This window comes from Mesoplodon bidens (assembly GCF_964165515.1).
Source record: "Mesoplodon bidens genome assembly, chromosome: 1".
Taxonomy (NCBI): domain Eukaryota; kingdom Metazoa; phylum Chordata; class Mammalia; order Artiodactyla; family Ziphiidae; genus Mesoplodon; species Mesoplodon bidens.
Window position 1 is genome coordinate 53,714,164 of NC_138176.1, and position 27,019 is coordinate 53,741,182.

The 27,019-nt window shown below is 45.8% G+C and overlaps 2 protein-coding genes and 1 pseudogene across 3 annotated transcripts in view; 2 read left to right on the forward strand and 1 right to left on the reverse strand.

Moving 5' to 3' along the window:
- LOC308625353 (protein FAM184B-like) overlaps nucleotides 1-27,019 on the reverse strand; it is an 81,078-nt pseudogene that overhangs the window by 12,507 nt on the left and 41,552 nt on the right. The gene's annotated exons all lie outside the window — the stretch shown is intronic.
- On the forward strand, nucleotides 384-6,371 carry LOC308624539 (THO complex subunit 2-like). The gene has a single exon (XM_081247836.1). The coding sequence runs from the start codon at nucleotides 579-581 to the stop codon at nucleotides 5,418-5,420; it is 4,842 nt and encodes a 1,613-aa protein (XP_081103962.1). The 5' UTR covers nucleotides 384-578; the 3' UTR covers nucleotides 5,421-6,371.
- LOC308624525 (THO complex subunit 2-like) lies at nucleotides 15,105-21,015 on the forward strand. The gene has a single exon (XM_081247808.1). The coding sequence runs from the start codon at nucleotides 15,300-15,302 to the stop codon at nucleotides 20,139-20,141; it is 4,842 nt and encodes a 1,613-aa protein (XP_081103934.1). The 5' UTR covers nucleotides 15,105-15,299; the 3' UTR covers nucleotides 20,142-21,015.

Here is a 27,019-nt window from a genome sequence, read left to right on the forward strand (position 1 = left end):
CTAACTGAATTTAAGGTGCTCCACCTTGGCCAGGTGGATTCATGGCTGTTTCTCAGATGAGCCTCAGGCCTACTTTCACTTGAACTTTATGCCGGAGACTGGAACATTCCAACTCTGGGATGAAATGGACAAATGCCTTCAAAGATACAAACTACCAAAGCTCACTCAGGAAGAAACAGATAACTTGAAAAGTCCTATATCTATTAATGAAATTAAAGTTGTAGTCATAAACTTTCCAGCCAGGGAAAAAGAAGGCCATGAATTCAGGACTTGATAAAGGGCTATCCAGCCTGGACAAGGCAATCAGAGTTGCCACCACAATTTACCGAGTGCCAGGGTCAGTGCTAAGCATCTTCCTATACATTTCACTGCATTCTACAACAGCCCTGAGAGGGGGTGGTGTTTTCTACATTTTACAGGTAAGGGCAGGGTCTTGGAGAGATTAGCAGACTCGCCCAACGTCACGCAGCTAATTATGAGCACACAGACGCGGCTCCCGGCATTCCCGTGGGCGGTGCTCCCCTTCGACCCCTCGCTCGCCTGCTACACATCGGGTTTTTGCTCCTAGTGAGGGGAAGATGGCGGACGCAGCTGTCGTGCTTCCCGCAGAGTGGATAAAGAACTGGGAGAAATCAGGGAGAGGTGAATTTTTGCATTTATGCCGGATCCTCAGTGAACATAAAAGCCATGATAGTTCAACTTATAGAGATTTCCAGCAAGCTGTTTATGAGTTATCATACCATGTCATTAAAGGAAATCTAAAGCATGAACAGGCATCTAATGTTCTTAATGACATTAGTGAATTTTGTGAGGATATGCCCTCCCTTCTTGCTGACGTATTCTGCATATTAGATACTGAGACAAATTGTCTAGAAGAAAAAAGCACGAGAGACTGTTTTACACAATTGGTATTAGCATGTTTGTATTTCGTTTCAGACACAGTTCTAAAGGAACGCTTGGATCCAGAAACACTGGAATCGTTAGGGCTTATCAAACAATCACAGCAATTCAATCAAAAGTCAGTGAAAATCAAGACAAAACTCTTTTATAAGCAGCAAAAATTTAATTTGTTAAGAGAAGAAAATGAAGGTTATGCCAGGCTGATTGCTGAATTGGGGCAGGATCTATCTGGAAATATTTCCAGTGATTTGATCTCAGAAAATATCAAATCTTTAATAGGATGCTCTAATCTGGATCCCAATAGAGTTCTGGATGTCATTTTAGAAGTGTTTGAATGCAGGCCAGAACACGATGACTTCTTTATATCTTTATTAGACTCTTACATGAGTCTGTGTGAACCGCAAACACTGTGTCATATTCTTGGGTTCAAATTCAAGTTCTACCAGGAACCAAATGGAGAGACTCCTTCATCTTTGTACAGAGTTGCAGCAGTACTTCTACAATTTAATCTTATTGATTTCGATGATCTTTATGTACATCTTCTTCCAGCTGATAATTGCATTATGGATGAACACAAACGAGAAATTGTAGCAGCTAAGCAGATTGTTAGAAAACTTACAATGGTTGTACTGTCTTCCGATAAAATTGACCAACGAGAGAAAGAAAAGGAAAAAGAAGAGGAGAAAGTGGAGAAGCCACCTGACAACCAAAAACTTGGTTTGTTGGAAGCCTTGTTAAAGATTGGTGATCGGCAGCATGCACAGAACATTATGGATCAGATGCCTCCATACTATGCAGCTTCACATAAACTAATAGCCCTTGCTATTTGCAAGCTTATTCATATAACTATTGAGCCTCTCTACCGAAGAGTTGGCGTTCCTAAAGGTGCTAAAGGCTCACCTGTTGATGCTTTGCAAAATGAGAGAGCACCAAAACAAGCAGAGAGCTTTGAAGATTTGAGGAGAGACGTCTTCAATATGTTCTGTTACCTTGGTCCTCACCTTTCTCACGATCCCGTTTTATTCGCAAAAGTGGTGCGGATAGGCAAGTCATTTATGAAGGCGTTTCAGTCTGACGGAAGCAAACAAGAAGATAAAGAGAAGACGGAAATTATCCTTAGCTGCTTGCTTAGCATTACTGACCAGGTATTACTTCCATCTCTTTCTTTGATGGACTGCAATGCTTGTATGTCTGAGGAACTGTGGGGAATGTTTAAAACATTTCCATACCAGCATAGATATCGTCTGTATGGCCAGTGGAAGAATGAAACTTACAACAGTCATCCACTTTTAGTAAAAGTTAAAGCTCAAACAATAGACAGAGCCAAATATATCATGAAGCGTCTAACCAAGGAAAATGTGAAGCCCTCTGGAAGACAAATTGGGAAGTTGAGCCACAGCAATCCAACCATTTTGTTTGATTATATCTTGTCACAAATACAGAAGTATGATGACTTAATAACACCTGTAGTAGATTCATTGAAATACCTCACGTCACTGAATTATGACATCTTGGCCTATTGTATCACTGAAGCTTTAGCTAATCCAGAAAAGGAGAGAATGAAACATGACGACACAACCATCTCAAGCTGGCTTCAGAGTCTGGCTAGTTTCTGTGGTGCAGTTTTTCGTAAATATCCAATGGATCTTGCTGGTCTTCTTCAATACGTGGCTAATCAGCTAAAGGCAGGCAAAAGTTGTGACCTGCTTATATTGAAAGAAGTGGTAGAAAAAATGGCAGGAATACAAATTACAGAAGAAATGACAATGGAGCAACTAGAGGCCATGACTGGTGGAGAGCAACTAAAAGCTGAGGGTGGTTACTTTGGCCAGATAAGAAACACTAAAAAATCCTCCCAGAGATTAAAGGATGCACTATTAGACCATGATCTTGCTCTTCCTCTCTATGTGCTTATGGCTCAGCAGAGGAATGGGGTAATCTTTCAGGAAGGTGGAGAGAAACATTTGAAACTTGTGGGAAAGCTCTATGATCAGTGTCATGATACCCTGGTACAGTTTGGTGGGTTTTTAGCATCTAATCTAAGCACAGAGGATTATATAAAGCGAGTGCCTTCAATTGATGTGCTCTGTAATGAATTTCACACACCCCATGATGCAGCATTTTTCCTGTCTAGGCCAATGTATGCACACCGTATTTCGTCCAAGTATGATGAACTTAAAAAATCAGGGAAGGGAAATAAACAGCAACATAAAGTTCACAAGTACATTACATCATGTGAAATGGTGATGGCTCCTGTGCATGAAGCAGTGGTTTCCTTACATGTTTCCAAAGTCTGGGATGACATCAGCCCTCAGTTCTATGCCACATTCTGGTCACTGACAATGTATGACCTTGCAGTTCCACATACCAGCTATGAACGGGAAGTCAATAAACTTAAAGTCCAGATGAAAGCAATTGATGACAATCAGGAAATGCCTCCAAATAAAAAGAAAAAAGAGAAGGAGCGATGTACTGCCCTTCAGGGCAAGCTTCTTGAAGAAGAAAAGAAGCAGATGGAACATGTACAGCGAGTGCTACAGAGACTGAAACTGGAAAAGGACAGTTGGCTTTTAGCAAAATCTACCAAAAATGAGACCATCACAAAATTTCTACAGCTGTGTATATTTCCTCGATGCATTTTTTCAGCAATTGATGCTGTTTACTGTGCTCGTTTTGTTGAATTGGTACATCAACAGAAAACTCCAAAGTTTTCCACACTTCTTTGCTATGATCGAGTTTTCTCTGGTATAATTTACACAGTCGCAAGCTGTACTGAAAATGAAGCTAGTCGATATGGAAGATTCCTTTGCTGCATGTTAGAGACTGTGACCAGGTGGCACAGTGATAGAGCCACATATGAAAAGGAATGTGGAAATTATCCAGGATTTCTTACTATATTACGGGCAACTGGTTTTGATGGTGGAAATAAAGCCAATCAATTAGACTATGAAAATTTTCGACACGTTGTACATAAATGGCATTACAAACTAACCAAGGCATCGGTACATTGCCTTGAAACAGGCGAATGTACTCACATCAGGAATATCTTGATTGTGCTAACAAAAATACTTCCTTGGTACCCAAAAGTTTTGAATCTGGGTCAGGCTTTGGAAAGAAGAGTGCATAAAACCTGCCAAGAGGAGAAAGAGAAGAGGCCAGATCTATATGCATTGGCTATGGGCTACTCTGGGCAGTTGAAAAGTAGAAAGTCATACATGATACCTGAAAATGAGTTTCATCACAAAGACCCCCCTCCGAGGAATGCAATTGCCAGTATACAAAATGGGCCTTGCAGTGGGCTTTCTTCATCGTCAACAGGAAGTGCATCTAAATCGGTTGAAAGCAGTAACGATGAGACTGATAAATCAAGGGAGAGATCTCAGTGGGGCGTGAGAGCAGTTAATAAAGCTTCTAATGCCACACCAAAAGGGAATTCAAGCAATGGAAATAGTGGCTCTAACAGCAAAGCTGTTAAAGAAAATGGCAAAGAAAAAGGGAAAGAGAAAGAAAAAGAGAAAAAAGAAAAGACTCCAGCTACTACTCCAGAGGCCCGAGTACTTGGTAAAGATGGTAAAGAAAAACCGAAGGAAGAACGGCCAAGTAAAGATGAAAAAGCAAGAGAGACGAAGGAAAGAACACCTAAGTCTGACAAAGAGAAAGAAAAATTCAAGAAGGAAGGAAAAGCTAAAGATGAGAAATTCAAGACCACTGTCCCCAATGCAGAATCAAAGTCGACTCAAGAAAAGGAAAGAGAGAAGGAGCCATCCAGAGAAAGAGATATAGCAAAGGAAATGAAATTAAAGGAAAACGTTAAAGGAGGAGAGAAAACACCAGTTTCTGGGTCCTTGAAGTCACCTGTTCCCCGATCAGATATTGCAGAGGTTGAAAGGGAACTAAAACGTCGCAAAATTGATACCTACCCTTCTCCATCACATTGCTCAACAGTACTTCCCAGAGTTCCTCTGGCTTCTGAGAGCTATGCCAGCTCACCTGTCATCTCCATTCATTTTCTACAGGACAGTCTCATCAAACTCAAGGAATCTTCAGCAAAGCTCTACATTAATCATACTCCTCCACCACTGTCCAAGAGTAAGGAGAGAGAAATGGACAAGAAAGATTTGGACAAGTCGAGGGAAAGATCCAGAGAAAGAGAAATAAAAGATGAAAAGGACAGGAAAGAGCGGAAAAGGGATCACTCAGACAGTGACCGAGAAGTGCCACCGGACTTATTAACCAAGAGGCGGAAAGAGGAACATGGAACAATGGGGGTTTCAGAACACAAAAGTGAGAGTCCGTGTGAGTCTCCTTATCCAAATGAGAAAGACAAGGAAAAGAATAAGTCAAAACCGTCAGGCAAAGAAAAAGGCGGTGACTCAGTTAAATCTGAAAAAATGGATAAAATCTCCTCTGGTGGCAAAAAGGAGTCCAGGCATGATAAAGGAAAGATAGAAAAGGAAGAGAAATGGGACAGTTCAGGAGGAAAGGAAGAGAAGAAACAGTCCTCGGACAAGCACAGATAATGAAGACTTTCAATCAAGGGTATGGACAGACCCCTAAGCTGAAGGTCTCCTAGAGGAGGATGCCAAAGCTCCATGCGTCACTCTCAGAATGGTATCTCCTATAATTAAGAGCTTCTGGTGCTGTCCATTTAATGGGAATCTGCTTTAAATCAGAAGATGAATACACACCACCATCCTCTTTTTTTTTTTTAATAAATTTATATATTTATTTATTTTTGGCTGCATTGGGTCTTCGTTTGCTGCACGCGGGCTTTCTCTAATTGCGCGAGCAGGGGCTACTTTCCATTGCGGTGTGTGGGCTTCTCACTGCGGTGGCTTCTCTTGTTGCAGAGCTCAGGCTCTAGGCCCGCGGGCTTCAGTAGTTGTGGCACGTGGGCTCAGTAGTTGTGGCTCACGGGCTCTCGAGCGCAGGCTCAGTAGTTGTGGTGCACGGGCCTAGTTGCTCCGCGGCATGTGGGATCTTCCCAGTCCAGGGCTCAAACCTGTGTCCCCTGCATTGGCAGGCGGATTCTTAACCACTGTGCCACCAGGGAGGTCCCACACCACCATCCTCTTGACGAGAGATTCCAAAGTCACTGATTTTCAGAACCTTATTTTCACCTCCAGGCAGTTTCTTGCAGCAAGGTTCCCGTGTATACAATGTTTACTCGAGATTTGCCATCCAGAAGCAGCATCTAATGAAAATTTCACTAACTGTTTTAGCTCGTCCTTCTTTCTCAGAAAGGAGAGGAAATCGCCTCCTGGAACCAGTTCCTTAATCATGTAGATAGGCTGTATTTGTGTGCGAACTTTGATAAATTTGACAATACTGGGATGATTATATTGCTTGAGGATTTTGGCTGCTTGTAAAAATTTTAATTTCAGTTTCTGGGGAGGATCATCTTCACATGTTTTAACAGCAATAGCAGTTCTATCCTTTAATGTGCCCTTAAACGTGTCATCAGAATTTCCCTTGCCCAGTAATTGTGACATTTTCATGATATGCCTTTTTTATTCTAATTATGATCATGCTGATACCATGATTCTCTTTACTGGAACATTGACTGTTTCTGTAGTTAAAAAAATTGAGATGAAATTCTCATAAAATATGCCATTTAAAACTGGTTCTTAGTATATCCCTGTGTTGTGACCATCACCAGTAATTCCAGAACATCTCCATCACCCTCAGAAGAGACCCTGCATCTGTTAGCAGTCACCCCCAACTCTCTCCTTCCTGCAGCCTCTGGCAACAACTAATATATTTTCTGTCTCTATGGATTTGCCTGTTTTGGACATTTCATAAAAATGGAATCATGAAATATGTGGCCTTTGGTTATATGTGGCTTCTTTCACTTAGCATCATGTTTTCAAGGTTCATCCATGTTGTAGCATGTATCAGAACTTGATTTCTTTTTATAACTGAATACTATTCCATTGTATGGATGTGTACCACATTTTGTTTATCCATTCATCAGTGATGAACAGGAACAATGATTTTTAAGGATTAAAACTGTAAGTTCAACATTAATGTATCTATAATTATAATTGGTAATGTCAAGATTATACATGGTGTGAAGAGAATACTGTACAGAAACGATATGTAAATTATTTGTCAGCATACCATGCAAGTGTGATTATTTTCTAAGGCCCTTCTAGCTCTGGTTTTATGAATTATGTGAATGTAGTATTTTCATCAATAAAGTGTAATGCGTTAAGCCTTAGATTAAAATTTGAAAAAACAGCACACAGAACTGTCTTAACAATTCCACTGCACTGACTCCCTAAGGCTAGTTTTGAGGATACTTTTGGCATCGTTAAGTTTGATTCCATAAATTCCCTGATCTGTAGGGAAATAGGGTACCCCTCCCCCCATTTCAGGGCTAATGAGATCTAGAATTCCTAGACCACTGATCCTTTCCATGGGTCAAAGGAGTAACATCAGTGAAGTGCTGGCGTACTAGGGAGTCCTTCCTTTGGGAAGATGCTGAGGGTGCAACCCAATCTTAGATCCCAGAGGCTCACCAAGGGGCAGAGGAGAGAAGCCCCGACCCGCAGAGCTACCTGCGCTGGTGGCGGAGCTGCAGCGCCTCCTGCCGGTGCTGTTCCACCTCGGCCTGCAGCCGCCGCACTGTTTCCTTGAGCTGCGAGTTGTCCTCCCAGAGGCCGCACCGCTCTCTCGGCTCCTGCTCGGCGGCGCCCTTGCCCGTCGGGGAGCCCGCCTGGCCCGGACCGGCCCCCTCCTAGGGAGAAAGCAGCCAGAAGAGCCGTTTGCAGGAGGCGCAGTGGCAGACAAGGGCCAGAGATGTGCCGCGGCAAAGACCCAGCCTGGAACCCAAATCGGGCTCCTGATTCAGGAGCTCACGTCTAGTCTCTTAAAGTTTCCTGCTTTGAGAGTTGGCCAAATGTGGCCCTCAAAAAGTCTAATAATGCTGGTGAGCCAAGAATGTGGCTTAAATGAAAACAAGCCCAACACTGCACATGTGTGGAGTGGGGGGGTGGGGGGGAAGGGGGGTAGGATGTCTCTGAGTCTCTTCTTGTTACGACACTAATTCACTAATTACCCCCCCCCAAAGATCTCATTGCCAAATTCCATCCTATTGGTGGTTAGGGCTTCAACATGGGAACTTGGGGCGAAACCACACAGGGCAGGGGAAGGGGAGAGTGAATATTTGCTGAACGATAACAATGTCACATCACCTCACAGGATTCTGATACAGCGGGTCTGGGTACATCCCAGCCCTGTGTCTTTTGAAAAAGGCTCCCAGGTGACTCTAAAGCCACCACAGTTGTAATCCACTGCCCCGCACTTGCCCTTGCCCGTCTCTTTACCTAGGGTGCCTTCCACACCCAACCATTCCTGCCTTGGTGATGCCTTCTCGACCCCTCAGGGGAGAGGCGACAAGCTTTCTCTTCTCTGAGAGCTAGATCCTCTCCGTGTAGAGGTTATAATGAAGTGCACTGATCTGTTGAAATGCTGGTTTCCTCCACCAGGCCAGCAGCTGTTCCGGGAAGGAGCCATCTCCTCTTCATCTTCCCAATCCTATAGCACCTAGCACAGTGGCTGGGATTCAGCAGGTGCCAAATGAATGCTTGCTGCGAAATGATGCTTGAATGTCAATGGTTCAGACAGAAATACAAAGACTGATATCCACCATTAAATGGGGTCAGGGTTCATCCCCGATTAGTGAATGTAGCAGTTTTCAAGTCCATGCAAACGGGCCTGAAGGTTTGTGCATCTGTTCCTTCCAAAGACTGAACAGCATTGCACAGGGAGCATGTGCGGCCCAGGCCCTGTACCTCTTGGTTCCAGCCCTGGGGTTTGCATAGTGTGGGATGCCCATGGGCACCACCCGGCACTCACACCTGCATGACCTGAAGAGCCTGTGGGGTTAAAGTCCTGTGGGGCCACCCTTGACTAGTGGGAGGGAGAAGCTGCTGGATAAGTGCATCCCCCTCTGTACTTGGCTACGACAGATTTGAGAATTATTTCATGGGGCTCCTCAGAAGATCCCAGTGGATGCAACACCACTTACCTGCAGTGGTGGCCACGCTGGGAATGCATCCTGACGTTGCACCCCCCTTTCACTCCTGCTGCCTGGGGCTGTTCCTTCTTGTGGATATACTTCTTCTCTGTGGGGGACATCACCCAGGGCCTTGCTGTTCCTCCCGGAGGGTTCAGGGCTTCCCTCCAGTGAGGTGTAGGTGAGGATTGAGTGTGGATGACCAGGTACCGTCTCATCTACCCAGCCCGGGTCTCTCTCCGTAGCCCTCAGGCAAGCCTGTCATTCATTGCAGAGGGCCCAATATTGGGCCCTCCAGCCACCAGCTGTCACCATCCCACGCTTCCCCTAGCTCCTTCCACAGGTCCAGGTGGCCCCCACCAGCCTAGAACATTTAATGGATCATATTCTGTTTTCCCTCTGCTAGACTTTACCAACTGAGCTGAACTCATCGTGATACATCATTTGTTAATAATTCTCATTAAACACAGAAATTGTCTTCAGGTTCTCAGTACCAGCAAAATCTGGAATGAACCATCCGCATGTTCCTTCGGTCTTCAGCAGGGCTGGGACATCAACCAGTCGTGGTCGTCTGCACACCCTGGTGGAGACTCTACTGTGTGCAGAGCTGTGTGCCGAGCACTGGGGGTGGGGCTGGGGGATGAGATGAAGCAGACATGGCTTGTTCTCAAAGGATGCCTAGTCCAGGCGAGGGAACAAGGGAATCCACGAAGTGGTGGTTCTCCCACAGGACAGGCAGTAGAGGTGGGTGCCAGCTGAGCTATAGCAACAGGAAGTGCTCCAGGAGCTCAGAGGGTAGAGAGGTCACGGGTGTGGAGGGGAGGCCCGTAGCACGGAGGGATTGACTGGGCACTGAAGAGGGAGGAAGGGGTCCCAGGCAGGGGCCAGGGCACATGCAAAGGCAGTGAGGCAGGATGCGGAGCCTGCATTTAGAGCAGAGAGGGATATGCAGCCAGTGGGTAAAGGCTTTTCAATGCCAGACTGACCACTGGGAGCTTACTCTCACAGCAGTCGGGAGCCACTGAAGGCTTTACACAGATGCACTTTAGATGAATACCTGAAGCCGTATGTGGTGGGCTGGGGAGAGATGCCTGGGTTGTTAGGAGGTCCCTGTGCTACCCAGCAAGGTAGGAATTATGGAGGGCAAGGAGGGGGATGATGGGCCGAGTCTGACCAGAAAGTTCAAGGAGGGTCAGCACTGACCTCTGGTGACAAGCTCACCTGTCCTCACAGGAACAGGGAGGTCTAGACAGGGAGTCTGTCTGGGGAGGTGTTCTGAGAAACTCTCTGCAGGTCTACAGGACGGACCCTGTCTGGCACCAACACCCTGAGATCCCACTGCATGTGCATTTAAAATAACACGCTGCACTTAAAGCTTGTTTTTGCTTTCCAAAGATGGGAGCCTGCAGGCTCATCAAGTGTCCCCCAGGCCTGTGGAAAGAGAGGTTCTTCCCCCCTTCAGACAGGGGGTGACCGAGCACCCAGAGCCTCTCCCTGACACTGCTCCAAGAAGGGTGTGGCATGGGCAGGGCAGGGGTGCTGACCTCTGCAGTGCCGGCACGGTCCTCGCTGTCCCCTGGACACTGGCTGATGGCCTGTCGCCTGCCCACACTGCCCGGGGCCCTCAGCTCAGCCTGCAGCGCTTCCAAGTCCTTCTGGTGCTCAGAGCAGGCAGCCCGCTGCTCCGCCAGCTCCTGCCTCAGGGCCTCTGCAAAAGGAAGAGCAGTGGAAGGTCAGGAGCACGGTGAGGCCAAAGTGTCTTCTGCAGGGACCACAGTCTCTGGGGTGGGCTGGAGTGGGGAGCTGCTGCAGGCACTGGTTCGAGTTCCCCAGACTTACTGACGTATTTCAAGAGAACAGTAACCACAATACCATGTATAGAGCACTAAATGTGCGAAACCCTTGAAAGCCAGTTAAGCCCTACTACCATCCTATCCACTATTATCCCTCCCATTTTACGAGAGAACAGAGCCTCAGGGAGCCTTAGAGAAGCTCTTGTAATTTAATTTACACTCTCCCTATTTCTGAGCCACCCTGCTAATAAGCGGTGGAGTCAGGATTCAACACTTCCCATGGTTCTTCTTCCCTTGGGGCCACCTGCTTCGCCATTGCTGGTTAGTTAGGACGGGTGGTGGGTTAGGGTGGGACAGCCTGGGTCCAGAGCTGAACCCCGAGGCAACACCTGGCCACAGCACCAAGTCAGAAAACTAAGAAGAACGGGGAATTAGCAAATGACCCAGTGGCCTCTTCTGGGGGTGTGGGTCTCAAATCGGAAATGTTGACATTTGTGCCAATACTTAAGGAGACAAAACATTCACAGGTCCTACTTCTCATGGATGTAAGGTCCCAGCTGGATTGTGAAGGCAGGAGATGGTCACAGTGACTGGTACTACAGGCTATTCCATCAGTCTGGGTCCCAGAGTGAAGATTTTTTGCAGCAGAACAGCAGTCAACCTTTGATGGATATGTAGCAGAAGTGGTAAATAGGTCTTTGCTTTGTAAGCCACTCAGTTTGGGGGGATGTTTGTTACTGCAGCACAATCTAACCTAGTGTGATTCAGTGTTATCGTCTCTTATCAATCAATCCTGGCCTCAGCACCACATGATTACCAAAAACAGAGACTTAGAAGCTCAAGAAAAAGATTTGTCAGAAGGACCCAGCAGAGTCCTGCTGATCTAACTGGGGAAATTCAGATGGCCTCATGGGAACTGGGGAGTCAGCAGACAGCTACAGCTGCCACCGTCTTCTCTGAAGCTGCATGAGCTCTTCCGCTGCTCCATCTCCGCATGGCCATGCTGTACTCCTGCTCCTCTTCCCACGCTTGCTTTTCCAGCTGCTCCATCTCCGTGCCCATGGCCCAAGGCTTGTTCTTTTCATAGTTCCAGAACATATCACCCCCTGTCCAAGTCCTTCTCTGTATCTCTTGGTCCAAGTGTGAGAGAGTTTGGCCCAGTTCAGGTAAGTGACCGTTCTGATTCAGTCAGGTGAGGCTGGGTGGGCAGGAAGTCCATGTCTAGAACCCCTTGCCGTTTACAAAGGGCTTTATTGAACTATTTACAAAGGGAACCCGTAGCCAAGATTAGGCTCATTTTTAAGAATTGCATTGGTTTAAGTATCTGGTGTTGCTCTTGTAATTTAATTTACACTCTCCCTATTTCTGATGTTCTCGGTGTTCATTTACATTTTTCTATGTTACTAGGTTTCTTCTTTATGAGCCACCTCGAAACCTTTGTGGAATAGCTGGGCAATAAATAGAGAGCTCTTCCAATTATGTTCATTTGTTCATTAAGTATTTATGGAGCACCTACCATGTGCTAAACATTGTTCTGAGTGCTGGCGGCACAGCGGTGAGAAGGTCCTAGCCTTCATGGAGCCAACATTCTAAACAGGGGAGTCAGTTAAGGAGAGTAGCTGAGAAATAAAAATAATTCAAGTTGAGATGAAGGTAATAAAGGGAGTGCCCTGGGTGACACACAGAGAGGAGCTACCCTGGTGTGCTCAATGAAAGCTTCCTGTGTCAGGACCTGCAGGTTGAAAAACATCAGCCATGCCAAGAAATGGTGGATGATGTTGCATTCCAGGCAAAGAGGACAAATGGGCAAAGGCCCTAAGTTAAGAAGTACCTGGAAGAACAGTAAGAAAGCCAAGGAAGCTGGAGCTCGGTGAGTGGAGTGAAAAATGTACAAGATGAGGCTGCAGAGACAAGCAGGACCAGATCGTGGAAATCCGAAGGGACCACAGGAAAGAGTTTGGATTTGCACTCTGAGATGTCCTTGAATCATTCTGGAGAGAGGAGCGACCAATAGACAGTGCAGACAACAGACCATAGGGAGGAGGAGTGAGGTTGGCAGTTGAGACACCAGTTAGATGCGAGATGCCGCAGACCGGGAAATGAAGGATGGGGCTTGGATCAGGGTGGTAACGCCGGAGATGGAGAAAAGTGGATGGACTGGGGACATTTCTAGAGATCTTGTCTAAGGATTGGATTGGGGTGGTAAAGGAAAGTGGCAGGACTTTGGAGTCAGATTTTAAGCCACTTTAAATCTCTAAGCCCATCATGGGGAGTCAATAAAATCACGTATTTAGAGCTCCTATTGCCTGGCATGCAATACACACTGAGTGAAAACTGTCCTCTCCTCTCCTTTATCCCTCTTGTGGGAACGGTAAGCACTCGATGCCTTCGGTTGAGCTTTTTCTCCCACCTGCTTCTCTTAGCTGGTTGCTCTTCTGCTCAACACTCTATGTCCTGCTGCCTTTACACACAAATACACACACACTTTCTCTCTCAGATAAAAACATCAGCCGTGTTTAAAGGACATCTCTGTAAGAGTCTCCAGAGAGGTATTTCAAAAAGGTTGCTTGTTTGCAGGAGGATTTTTCTAAAAGGGTAGTGTATCCGTTTTCTTTCTGCTATAAGCAAGAAGAAACCCAACTCTAACCATCTAATACAAGAAAATGTATCATCCCACTTAACAGCAAGTCCGTGGGAGGGAAAATCACTGGCACAGAATGTTATTAGGTTTCTTCCTTATGAGCCACCTCGAAACGTTTGTGAAATAGCTGGGCAAAAAATAGAGAGCTCTTCCCATTATGTTCATTTGTTCATTAAATATTTGTTCACAGATCGACAACATCATCAGGAGCCCATGTTCTGTCCATCCTTCTGCACTGCTATCCCCGACGTGTCGGCATTGTCTTCAGGATGCTGACCCTCTTGGTCATTAAATGGCGGCCTCAGTTGTGCACATCCTATCCAGATAGAGGCACGTTCAGGGGAAGGAGAAGGAACTCTACATTCCCATATCTCACTCTCAAGAGTGGCAAGGGAGGCGGGTCATGGGAGAGCATGGCAGTTATCCTGGGACCTGTGGGCAGGACTTACTGACTCGCTTCTAACAGATACAATATGGAAAGAGGAGGAAAGTATGTTATAGTGGAGAAAACTGACAGACATCACCTAACCCAGGTGATCAATGATAACACCACCAGGAAAAAGTCACATTGATATCGTGTACCCCGAATTAGATGTGATGAACAGGTCACTTCATCTCTGCGGTGTGCTTCCCCCAAATCCATAACCCCAGTGGATTCATGAGAAAACCTCAGACAAACCTCAACTGAAAATTCCTGACCGCCACTCACCAAAGTATCTGAACCGTGAAAGACAAGGAAGACTGAATAATATCACAAATTACAAGAGACTAAGGAGACACGACAATGAAATGAATGAGGTAAACTGGATGGCCTCATGGAGCAGAGAGAGGGCATTAGTGGAGTAACTGGCGAGATCCAAATAAAGTCCAGAATTTAGTTAATGGTAACGTACCAATGTTCATTTCTTAACTTTGACAATGTACTGTTGGTATGTGAGATGTCGACGCTGGGAGAGGTAAATCACGCTGTCTTTGAAGCTCTTGTGTAAATCTAAAATTATTATAAAATAAAAAGGTTTTTTGATTCTCTTTTTATTTTTTTAAATTCTATAGTATTTTACAATTTTCAAAAGTTTCACACACATGATTTCATGTAATCCCATAATAACCATTTTTTTAAATCCCCTACCCCTATACTGACCATCAGCTATCACTTTTCCTAACCTTGGGGTGGGGCACTAAGGGATCCTCAGACCAGCCTCAGGGGGCCTGACACCTTCTGAAAGTACATGCATATTTTTGTGTGATGATATCCTTCTCCAGGAGAGGGACATCGTTTTCCTCACCTGGAGGGGGCTGTAATCGGAAATGGTTAGGAGCCCCTCCTCTGGTCCAGTCTCCTTATTCCAGTGTCACATGGTGAGCCTCTAACTGAATTTAAGGTGCTCCACCTTGGCCAGGTGGATTCATGGCTGTTTCTCAGATGAGCCTCAGGCCTACTTTCACTTGAACTTTATGCCGGAGACTGGAACATTCCAACTCTGGGATGAAATGGACAAATGCCTTCAAAGATACAAACTACCAAAGCTCACTCAGGAAGAAACAGATAACTTGAAAAGTCCTATATCTATTAATGAAATTAAAGTTGTAGTTATAAACTTTCCAGCCAGGGAAAAAGAAGGCCATGAATTCAGGACTTGATAAAGGGCTATCCAGCCTGGACAAGGCAATCAGAGTTGCCACCACAATTTACCGAGTGCCAGGGTCAGTGCTAAGCATCTTCCTATACATTTCACTGCATTCTACAACAGCCCTGAGAGGGGGTGGTGTTTTCTACATTTTACAGGTAAGGGCAGGGTCTTGGAGAGATTAGCAGACTCGCCCAACGTCACGCAGCTAATTATGAGCACACAGACGCGGCTCCCGGCATTCCCGTGGGCGGTGCTCCCCTTCGACCCCTCGCTCGCCTGCTACACATCGGGTTTTTGCTCCTAGTGAGGGGAAGATGGCGGACGCAGCTGTCGTGCTTCCCGCAGAGTGGATAAAGAACTGGGAGAAATCAGGGAGAGGTGAATTTTTGCATTTATGCCGGATCCTCAGTGAACATAAAAGCCATGATAGTTCAACTTATAGAGATTTCCAGCAAGCTGTTTATGAGTTATCATACCATGTCATTAAAGGAAATCTAAAGCATGAACAGGCATCTAATGTTCTTAATGACATTAGTGAATTTTGTGAGGATATGCCCTCCCTTCTTGCTGACGTATTCTGCATATTAGATACTGAGACAAATTGTCTAGAAGAAAAAAGCACGAGAGACTGTTTTACACAATTGGTATTAGCATGTTTGTATTTCGTTTCAGACACAGTTCTAAAGGAACGCTTGGATCCAGAAACACTGGAATCGTTAGGGCTTATCAAACAATCACAGCAATTCAATCAAAAGTCAGTGAAAATCAAGACAAAACTCTTTTATAAGCAGCAAAAATTTAATTTGTTAAGAGAAGAAAATGAAGGTTATGCCAGGCTGATTGCTGAATTGGGGCAGGATCTATCTGGAAATATTTCCAGTGATTTGATCTCAGAAAATATCAAATCTTTAATAGGATGCTCTAATCTGGATCCCAATAGAGTTCTGGATGTCATTTTAGAAGTGTTTGAATGCAGGCCAGAACACGATGACTTCTTTATATCTTTATTAGACTCTTACATGAGTCTGTGTGAACCGCAAACACTGTGTCATATTCTTGGGTTCAAATTCAAGTTCTACCAGGAACCAAATGGAGAGACTCCTTCATCTTTGTACAGAGTTGCAGCAGTACTTCTACAATTTAATCTTATTGATTTCGATGATCTTTATGTACATCTTCTTCCAGCTGATAATTGCATTATGGATGAACACAAACGAGAAATTGTAGCAGCTAAGCAGATTGTTAGAAAACTTACAATGGTTGTACTGTCTTCCGATAAAATTGACCAACGAGAGAAAGAAAAGGAAAAAGAAGAGGAGAAAGTGGAGAAGCCACCTGACAACCAAAAACTTGGTTTGTTGGAAGCCTTGTTAAAGATTGGTGATCGGCAGCATGCACAGAACATTATGGATCAGATGCCTCCATACTATGCAGCTTCACATAAACTAATAGCCCTTGCTATTTGCAAGCTTATTCATATAACTATTGAGCCTCTCTACCGAAGAGTTGGCGTTCCTAAAGGTGCTAAAGGCTCACCTGTTGATGCTTTGCAAAATGAGAGAGCACCAAAACAAGCAGAGAGCTTTGAAGATTTGAGGAGAGACGTCTTCAATATGTTCTGTTACCTTGGTCCTCACCTTTCTCACGATCCCGTTTTATTCGCAAAAGTGGTGCGGATAGGCAAGTCATTTATGAAGGCGTTTCAGTCTGACGGAAGCAAACAAGAAGATAAAGAGAAGACGGAAATTATCCTTAGCTGCTTGCTTAGCATTACTGACCAGGTATTACTTCCATCTCTTTCTTTGATGGACTGCAATGCTTGTATGTCTGAGGAACTGTGGGGAATGTTTAAAACATTTCCATACCAGCATAGATATCGTCTGTATGGCCAGTGGAAGAATGAAACTTACAACAGTCATCCACTTTTAGTAAAAGTTAAAGCTCAAACAATAGACAGAGCCAAATATATCATGAAGCGTCTAACCAAGGAAAATGTGAAGCCCTCTGGAAGACAAATTGGGAAGTTGAGCCACAGCAATCCAACCATTTTGTTTGATTATATCTTGTCACAAATACAGAAGTATGATGACTTAATAACACCTGTAGTAGATTCATTGAAATACCTCACGTCACTGAATTATGACATCTTGGCCTATTGTATCACTGAAGCTTTAGCTAATCCAGAAAAGGAGAGAATGAAACATGACGACACAACCATCTCAAGCTGGCTTCAGAGTCTGGCTAGTTTCTGTGGTGCAGTTTTTCGTAAATATCCAATGGATCTTGCTGGTCTTCTTCAATACGTGGCTAATCAGCTAAAGGCAGGCAAAAGTTGTGACCTGCTTATATTGAAAGAAGTGGTAGAAAAAATGGCAGGAATACAAATTACAGAAGAAATGACAATGGAGCAACTAGAGGCCATGACTGGTGGAGAGCAACTAAAAGCTGAGGGTGGTTACTTTGGCCAGATAAGAAACACTAAAAAATCCTCCCAGAGATTAAAGGATGCACTATTAGACCATGATCTTGCTCTTCCTCTCTATGTGCTTATGGCTCAGCAGAGGAATGGGGTAATCTTTCAGGAAGGTGGAGAGAAACATTTGAAACTTGTGGGAAAGCTCTATGATCAGTGTCATGATACCCTGGTACAGTTTGGTGGGTTTTTAGCATCTAATCTAAGCACAGAGGATTATATAAAGCGAGTGCCTTCAATTGATGTGCTCTGTAATGAATTTCACACACCCCATGATGCAGCATTTTTCCTGTCTAGGCCAATGTATGCACACCGTATTTCGTCCAAGTATGATGAACTTAAAAAATCAGGGAAGGGAAATAAACAGCAACATAAAGTTCACAAGTACATTACATCATGTGAAATGGTGATGGCTCCTGTGCATGAAGCAGTGGTTTCCTTACATGTTTCCAAAGTCTGGGATGACATCAGCCCTCAGTTCTATGCCACATTCTGGTCACTGACAATGTATGACCTTGCAGTTCCACATACCAGCTATGAACGGGAAGTCAATAAACTTAAAGTCCAGATGAAAGCAATTGATGACAATCAGGAAATGCCTCCAAATAAAAAGAAAAAAGAGAAGGAGCGATGTACTGCCCTTCAGGGCAAGCTTCTTGAAGAAGAAAAGAAGCAGATGGAACATGTACAGCGAGTGCTACAGAGACTGAAACTGGAAAAGGACAGTTGGCTTTTAGCAAAATCTACCAAAAATGAGACCATCACAAAATTTCTACAGCTGTGTATATTTCCTCGATGCATTTTTTCAGCAATTGATGCTGTTTACTGTGCTCGTTTTGTTGAATTGGTACATCAACAGAAAACTCCAAAGTTTTCCACACTTCTTTGCTATGATCGAGTTTTCTCTGGTATAATTTACACAGTCGCAAGCTGTACTGAAAATGAAGCTAGTCGATATGGAAGATTCCTTTGCTGCATGTTAGAGACTGTGACCAGGTGGCACAGTGATAGAGCCACATATGAAAAGGAATGTGGAAATTATCCAGGATTTCTTACTATATTACGGGCAACTGGTTTTGATGGTGGAAATAAAGCCAATCAATTAGACTATGAAAATTTTCGACACGTTGTACATAAATGGCATTACAAACTAACCAAGGCATCGGTACATTGCCTTGAAACAGGCGAATGTACTCACATCAGGAATATCTTGATTGTGCTAACAAAAATACTTCCTTGGTACCCAAAAGTTTTGAATCTGGGTCAGGCTTTGGAAAGAAGAGTGCATAAAACCTGCCAAGAGGAGAAAGAGAAGAGGCCAGATCTATATGCATTGGCTATGGGCTACTCTGGGCAGTTGAAAAGTAGAAAGTCATACATGATACCTGAAAATGAGTTTCATCACAAAGACCCCCCTCCGAGGAATGCAATTGCCAGTATACAAAATGGGCCTTGCAGTGGGCTTTCTTCATCGTCAACAGGAAGTGCATCTAAATCGGTTGAAAGCAGTAACGATGAGACTGATAAATCAAGGGAGAGATCTCAGTGGGGCGTGAGAGCAGTTAATAAAGCTTCTAATGCCACACCAAAAGGGAATTCAAGCAATGGAAATAGTGGCTCTAACAGCAAAGCTGTTAAAGAAAATGGCAAAGAAAAAGGGAAAGAGAAAGAAAAAGAGAAAAAAGAAAAGACTCCAGCTACTACTCCAGAGGCCCGAGTACTTGGTAAAGATGGTAAAGAAAAACCGAAGGAAGAACGGCCAAGTAAAGATGAAAAAGCAAGAGAGACGAAGGAAAGAACACCTAAGTCTGACAAAGAGAAAGAAAAATTCAAGAAGGAAGGAAAAGCTAAAGATGAGAAATTCAAGACCACTGTCCCCAATGCAGAATCAAAGTCGACTCAAGAAAAGGAAAGAGAGAAGGAGCCATCCAGAGAAAGAGATATAGCAAAGGAAATGAAATTAAAGGAAAACGTTAAAGGAGGAGAGAAAACACCAGTTTCTGGGTCCTTGAAGTCACCTGTTCCCCGATCAGATATTGCAGAGGTTGAAAGGGAACTAAAACGTCGCAAAATTGATACCTACCCTTCTCCATCACATTGCTCAACAGTACTTCCCAGAGTTCCTCTGGCTTCTGAGAGCTATGCCAGCTCACCTGTCATCTCCATTCATTTTCTACAGGACAGTCTCATCAAACTCAAGGAATCTTCAGCAAAGCTCTACATTAATCATACTCCTCCACCACTGTCCAAGAGTAAGGAGAGAGAAATGGACAAGAAAGATTTGGACAAGTCGAGGGAAAGATCCAGAGAAAGAGAAATAAAAGATGAAAAGGACAGGAAAGAGCGGAAAAGGGATCACTCAGACAGTGACCGAGAAGTGCCACCGGACTTATTAACCAAGAGGCGGAAAGAGGAACATGGAACAATGGGGGTTTCAGAACACAAAAGTGAGAGTCCGTGTGAGTCTCCTTATCCAAATGAGAAAGACAAGGAAAAGAATAAGTCAAAACCGTCAGGCAAAGAAAAAGGCGGTGACTCAGTTAAATCTGAAAAAATGGATAAAATCTCCTCTGGTGGCAAAAAGGAGTCCAGGCATGATAAAGGAAAGATAGAAAAGGAAGAGAAATGGGACAGTTCAGGAGGAAAGGAAGAGAAGAAACAGTCCTCGGACAAGCACAGATAATGAAGACTTTCAATCAAGGGTATGGACAGACCCCTAAGCTGAAGGTCTCCTAGAGGAGGATGCCAAAGCTCCATGCGTCACTCTCAGAATGGTATCTCCTATAATTAAGAGCTTCTGGTGCTGTCCATTTAATGGGAATCTGCTTTAAATCAGAAGATGAATACACACCACCATCCTCTTTTTTTTTTTTAATAAATTTATATATTTATTTATTTTTGGCTGCATTGGGTCTTCGTTTGCTGCACGCGGGCTTTCTCTAATTGCGCGAGCAGGGGCTACTTTCCATTGCGGTGTGTGGGCTTCTCACTGCGGTGGCTTCTCTTGTTGCAGAGCTCAGGCTCTAGGCCCGCGGGCTTCAGTAGTTGTGGCACGTGGGCTCAGTAGTTGTGGCTCACGGGCTCTCGAGCGCAGGCTCAGTAGTTGTGGTGCACGGGCCTAGTTGCTCCGCGGCATGTGGGATCTTCCCAGTCCAGGGCTCAAACCTGTGTCCCCTGCATTGGCAGGCGGATTCTTAACCACTGTGCCACCAGGGAGGTCCCACACCACCATCCTCTTGACGAGAGATTCCAAAGTCACTGATTTTCAGAACCTTATTTTCACCTCCAGGCAGTTTCTTGCAGCAAGGTTCCCGTGTATACAATGTTTACTCGAGATTTGCCATCCAGAAGCAGCATCTAATGAAAATTTCACTAACTGTTTTAGCTCGTCCTTCTTTCTCAGAAAGGAGAGGAAATCGCCTCCTGGAACCAGTTCCTTAATCATGTAGATAGGCTGTATTTGTGTGCGAACTTTGATAAATTTGACAATACTGGGATGATTATATTGCTTGAGGATTTTGGCTGCTTGTAAAAATTTTAATTTCAGTTTCTGGGGAGGATCATCTTCACATGTTTTAACAGCAATAGCAGTTCTATCCTTTAATGTGCCCTTAAACGTGTCATCAGAATTTCCCTTGCCCAGTAATTGTGACATTTTCATGATATGCCTTTTTTATTCTAATTATGATCATGCTGATACCATGATTCTCTTTACTGGAACATTGACTGTTTCTGTAGTTAAAAAAATTGAGATGAAATTCTCATAAAATATGCCATTTAAAACTGGTTCTTAGTATATCCCTGTGTTGTGACCATCACCAGTAATTCCAGAACATCTCCATCACCCTCAGAAGAGACCCTGCATCTGTTAGCAGTCACCCCCAACTCTCTCCTTCCTGCAGCCTCTGGCAACAACTAATATATTTTCTGTCTCTATGGATTTGCCTGTTTTGGACATTTCATAAAAATGGAATCATGAAATATGTGGCCTTTGGTTATATGTGGCTTCTTTCACTTAGCATCATGTTTTCAAGGTTCATCCATGTTGTAGCATGTATCAGAACTTGATTTCTTTTTATAACTGAATACTATTCCATTGTATGGATGTGTACCACATTTTGTTTATCCATTCATCAGTGATGAACAGGAACAATGATTTTTAAGGATTAAAACTGTAAGTTCAACATTAATGTATCTATAATTATAATTGGTAATGTCAAGATTATACATGGTGTGAAGAGAATACTGTACAGAAACGATATGTAAATTATTTGTCAGCATACCATGCAAGTGTGATTATTTTCTAAGGCCCTTCTAGCTCTGGTTTTATGAATTATGTGAATGTAGTATTTTCATCAATAAAGTGTAATGCGTTAAGCCTTAGATTAAAATTTGAAAAAACAGCACACAGAACTGTCTTAACAATTCCACTGCACTGACTCCCTAAGGCTAGTTTTGAGGATACTTTTGGCATCGTTAAGTTTGATTCCATAAATTCCCTGATCTGTAGGGAAATAGGGTACCCCTCCCCCCATTTCAGGGCTAATGAGATCTAGAATTCCTAGACCACTGATCCTTTCCATGGGTCAAAGGAGTAACATCAGTGAAGTGCTGGCGTACTAGGGAGTCCTTCCTTTGGGAAGATGCTGAGGGTGCAACCCAATCTTAGATCCCAGAGGCTCACCAAGGGGCAGAGGAGAGAAGCCCCGACCCGCAGAGCTACCTGCGCTGGTGGCGGAGCTGCAGCGCCTCCTGCCGGTGCTGTTCCACCTCGGCCTGCAGCCGCCGCACTGTTTCCTTGAGCTGCGAGTTGTCCTCCCAGAGGCCGCACCGCTCTCTCGGCTCCTGCTCGGCGGCGCCCTTGCCCGTCGGGGAGCCCGCCTGGCCCGGACCGGCCCCCTCCTAGGGAGAAAGCAGCCAGAAGAGCCGTTTGCAGGAGGCGCAGTGGCAGACAAGGGCCAGAGATGTGCCGCGGCAAAGACCCAGCCTGGAACCCAAATCGGGCTCCTGATTCAGGAGCTCACGTCTAGTCTCTTAAAGTTTCCTGCTTTGAGAGTTGGCCAAATGTGGCCCTCAAAAAGTCTAATAATGCTGGTGAGCCAAGAATGTGGCTTAAATGAAAACAAGCCCAACACTGCACATGTGTGGAGTGGGGGGGTGGGGGGGAAGGGGGGTAGGATGTCTCTGAGTCTCTTCTTGTTACGACACTAATTCACTAATTACCCCCCCCCAAAGATCTCATTGCCAAATTCCATCCTATTGGTGGTTAGGGCTTCAACATGGGAACTTGGGGCGAAACCACACAGGGCAGGGGAAGGGGAGAGTGAATATTTGCTGAACGATAACAATGTCACATCACCTCACAGGATTCTGATACAGCGGGTCTGGGTACATCCCAGCCCTGTGTCTTTTGAAAAAGGCTCCCAGGTGACTCTAAAGCCACCACAGTTGTAATCCACTGCCCCGCACTTGCCCTTGCCCGTCTCTTTACCTAGGGTGCCTTCCACACCCAACCATTCCTGCCTTGGTGATGCCTTCTCGACCCCTCAGGGGAGAGGCGACAAGCTTTCTCTTCTCTGAGAGCTAGATCCTCTCCGTGTAGAGGTTATAATGAAGTGCACTGATCTGTTGAAATGCTGGTTTCCTCCACCAGGCCAGCAGCTGTTCCGGGAAGGAGCCATCTCCTCTTCATCTTCCCAATCCTATAGCACCTAGCACAGTGGCTGGGATTCAGCAGGTGCCAAATGAATGCTTGCTGCGAAATGATGCTTGAATGTCAATGGTTCAGACAGAAATACAAAGACTGATATCCACCATTAAATGGGGTCAGGGTTCATCCCCGATTAGTGAATGTAGCAGTTTTCAAGTCCATGCAAACGGGCCTGAAGGTTTGTGCATCTGTTCCTTCCAAAGACTGAACAGCATTGCACAGGGAGCATGTGCGGCCCAGGCCCTGTACCTCTTGGTTCCAGCCCTGGGGTTTGCATAGTGTGGGATGCCCATGGGCACCACCCGGCACTCACACCTGCATGACCTGAAGAGCCTGTGGGGTTAAAGTCCTGTGGGGCCACCCTTGACTAGTGGGAGGGAGAAGCTGCTGGATAAGTGCATCCCCCTCTGTACTTGGCTACGACAGATTTGAGAATTATTTCATGGGGCTCCTCAGAAGATCCCAGTGGATGCAACACCACTTACCTGCAGTGGTGGCCACGCTGGGAATGCATCCTGACGTTGCACCCCCCTTTCACTCCTGCTGCCTGGGGCTGTTCCTTCTTGTGGATATACTTCTTCTCTGTGGGGGACATCACCCAGGGCCTTGCTGTTCCTCCCGGAGGGTTCAGGGCTTCCCTCCAGTGAGGTGTAGGTGAGGATTGAGTGTGGATGACCAGGTACCGTCTCATCTACCCAGCCCGGGTCTCTCTCCGTAGCCCTCAGGCAAGCCTGTCATTCATTGCAGAGGGCCCAATATTGGGCCCTCCAGCCACCAGCTGTCACCATCCCACGCTTCCCCTAGCTCCTTCCACAGGTCCAGGTGGCCCCCACCAGCCTAGAACATTTAATGGATCATATTCTGTTTTCCCTCTGCTAGACTTTACCAACTGAGCTGAACTCATCGTGATACATCATTTGTTAATAATTCTCATTAAACACAGAAATTGTCTTCAGGTTCTCAGTACCAGCAAAATCTGGAATGAACCATCCGCATGTTCCTTCGGTCTTCAGCAGGGCTGGGACATCAACCAGTCGTGGTCGTCTGCACACCCTGGTGGAGACTCTACTGTGTGCAGAGCTGTGTGCCGAGCACTGGGGGTGGGGCTGGGGGATGAGATGAAGCAGACATGGCTTGTTCTCAAAGGATGCCTAGTCCAGGCGAGGGAACAAGGGAATCCACGAAGTGGTGGTTCTCCCACAGGACAGGCAGTAGAGGTGGGTGCCAGCTGAGCTATAGCAACAGGAAGTGCTCCAGGAGCTCAGAGGGTAGAGAGGTCACGGGTGTGGAGGGGAGGCCCGTAGCACGGAGGGATTGACTGGGCACTGAAGAGGGAGGAAGGGGTCCCAGGCAGGGGCCAGGGCACATGCAAAGGCAGTGAGGCAGGATGCGGAGCCTGCATTTAGAGCAGAGAGGGATATGCAGCCAGTGGGTAAAGGCTTTTCAATGCCAGACTGACCACTGGGAGCTTACTCTCACAGCAGTCGGGAGCCACTGAAGGCTTTACACAGATGCACTTTAGATGAATACCTGAAGCCGTATGTGGTGGGCTGGGGAGAGATGCCTGGGTTGTTAGGAGGTCCCTGTGCTACCCAGCAAGGTAGGAATTATGGAGGGCAAGGAGGGGGATGATGGGCCGAGTCTGACCAGAAAGTTCAAGGAGGGTCAGCACTGACCTCTGGTGACAAGCTCACCTGTCCTCACAGGAACAGGGAGGTCTAGACAGGGAGTCTGTCTGGGGAGGTGTTCTGAGAAACTCTCTGCAGGTCTACAGGACGGACCCTGTCTGGCACCAACACCCTGAGATCCCACTGCATGTGCATTTAAAATAACACGCTGCACTTAAAGCTTGTTTTTGCTTTCCAAAGATGGGAGCCTGCAGGCTCATCAAGTGTCCCCCAGGCCTGTGGAAAGAGAGGTTCTTCCCCCCTTCAGACAGGGGGTGACCGAGCACCCAGAGCCTCTCCCTGACACTGCTCCAAGAAGGGTGTGGCATGGGCAGGGCAGGGGTGCTGACCTCTGCAGTGCCGGCACGGTCCTCGCTGTCCCCTGGACACTGGCTGATGGCCTGTCGCCTGCCCACACTGCCCGGGGCCCTCAGCTCAGCCTGCAGCGCTTCCAAGTCCTTCTGGTGCTCAGAGCAGGCAGCCCGCTGCTCCGCCAGCTCCTGCCTCAGGGCCTCTGCAAAAGGAAGAGCAGTGGAAGGTCAGGAGCACGGTGAGGCCAAAGTGTCTTCTGCAGGGACCACAGTCTCTGGGGTGGGCTGGAGTGGGGAGCTGCTGCAGGCACTGGTTCGAGTTCCCCAGACTTACTGACGTATTTCAAGAGAACAGTAACCACAATACCATGTATAGAGCACTAAATGTGCGAAACCCTTGAAAGCCAGTTAAGCCCTACTACCATCCTATCCACTATTATCCCTCCCATTTTACGAGAGAACAGAGCCTCAGGGAGCCTTAGAGAAGCTCTTGTAATTTAATTTACACTCTCCCTATTTCTGAGCCACCCTGCTAATAAGCGGTGGAGTCAGGATTCAACACTTCCCATGGTTCTTCTTCCCTTGGGGCCACCTGCTTCGCCATTGCTGGTTAGTTAGGACGGGTGGTGGGTTAGGGTGGGACAGCCTGGGTCCAGAGCTGAACCCCGAGGCAACACCTGGCCACAGCACCAAGTCAGAAAACTAAGAAGAACGGGGAATTAGCAAATGACCCAGTGGCCTCTTCTGGGGGTGTGGGTCTCAAATCGGAAATGTTGACATTTGTGCCAATACTTAAGGAGACAAAACATTCACAGGTCCTACTTCTCATGGATGTAAGGTCCCAGCTGGATTGTGAAGGCAGGAGATGGTCACAGTGACTGGTACTACAGGCTATTCCATCAGTCTGGGTCCCAGAGTGAAGATTTTTTGCAGCAGAACAGCAGTCAACCTTTGATGGATATGTAGCAGAAGTGGTAAATAGGTCTTTGCTTTGTAAGCCACTCAGTTTGGGGGGATGTTTGTTACTGCAGCACAATCTAACCTAGTGTGATTCAGTGTTATCGTCTCTTATCAATCAATCCTGGCCTCAGCACCACATGATTACCAAAAACAGAGACTTAGAAGCTCAAGAAAAAGATTTGTCAGAAGGACCCAGCAGAGTCCTGCTGATCTAACTGGGGAAATTCAGATGGCCTCATGGGAACTGGGGAGTCAGCAGACAGCTACAGCTGCCACCGTCTTCTCTGAAGCTGCATGAGCTCTTCCGCTGCTCCATCTCCGCATGGCCATGCTGTACTCCTGCTCCTCTTCCCACGCTTGCTTTTCCAGCTGCTCCATCTCCGTGCCCATGGCCCAAGGCTTGTTCTTTTCATAGTTCCAGAACATATCACCCCCTGTCCAAGTCCTTCTCTGTATCTCTTGGTCCAAGTGTGAGAGAGTTTGGCCCAGTTCAGGTAAGTGACCGTTCTGATTCAGTCAGGTGAGGCTGGGTGGGCAGGAAGTCCATGTCTAGAACCCCTTGCCGTTTACAAAGGGCTTTATTGAACTATTTACAAAGGGAACCCGTAGCCAAGATTAGGCTCATTTTTAAGAATTGCATTGGTTTAAGTATCTGGTGTTGCTCTTGTAATTTAATTTACACTCTCCCTATTTCTGATGTTCTCGGTGTTCATTTACATTTTTCTATGTTACTAGGTTTCTTCTTTATGAGCCACCTCGAAACCTTTGTGGAATAGCTGGGCAATAAATAGAGAGCTCTTCCAATTATGTTCATTTGTTCATTAAGTATTTATGGAGCACCTACCATGTGCTAAACATTGTTCTGAGTGCTGGCGGCACAGCGGTGAGAAGGTCCTAGCCTTCATGGAGCCAA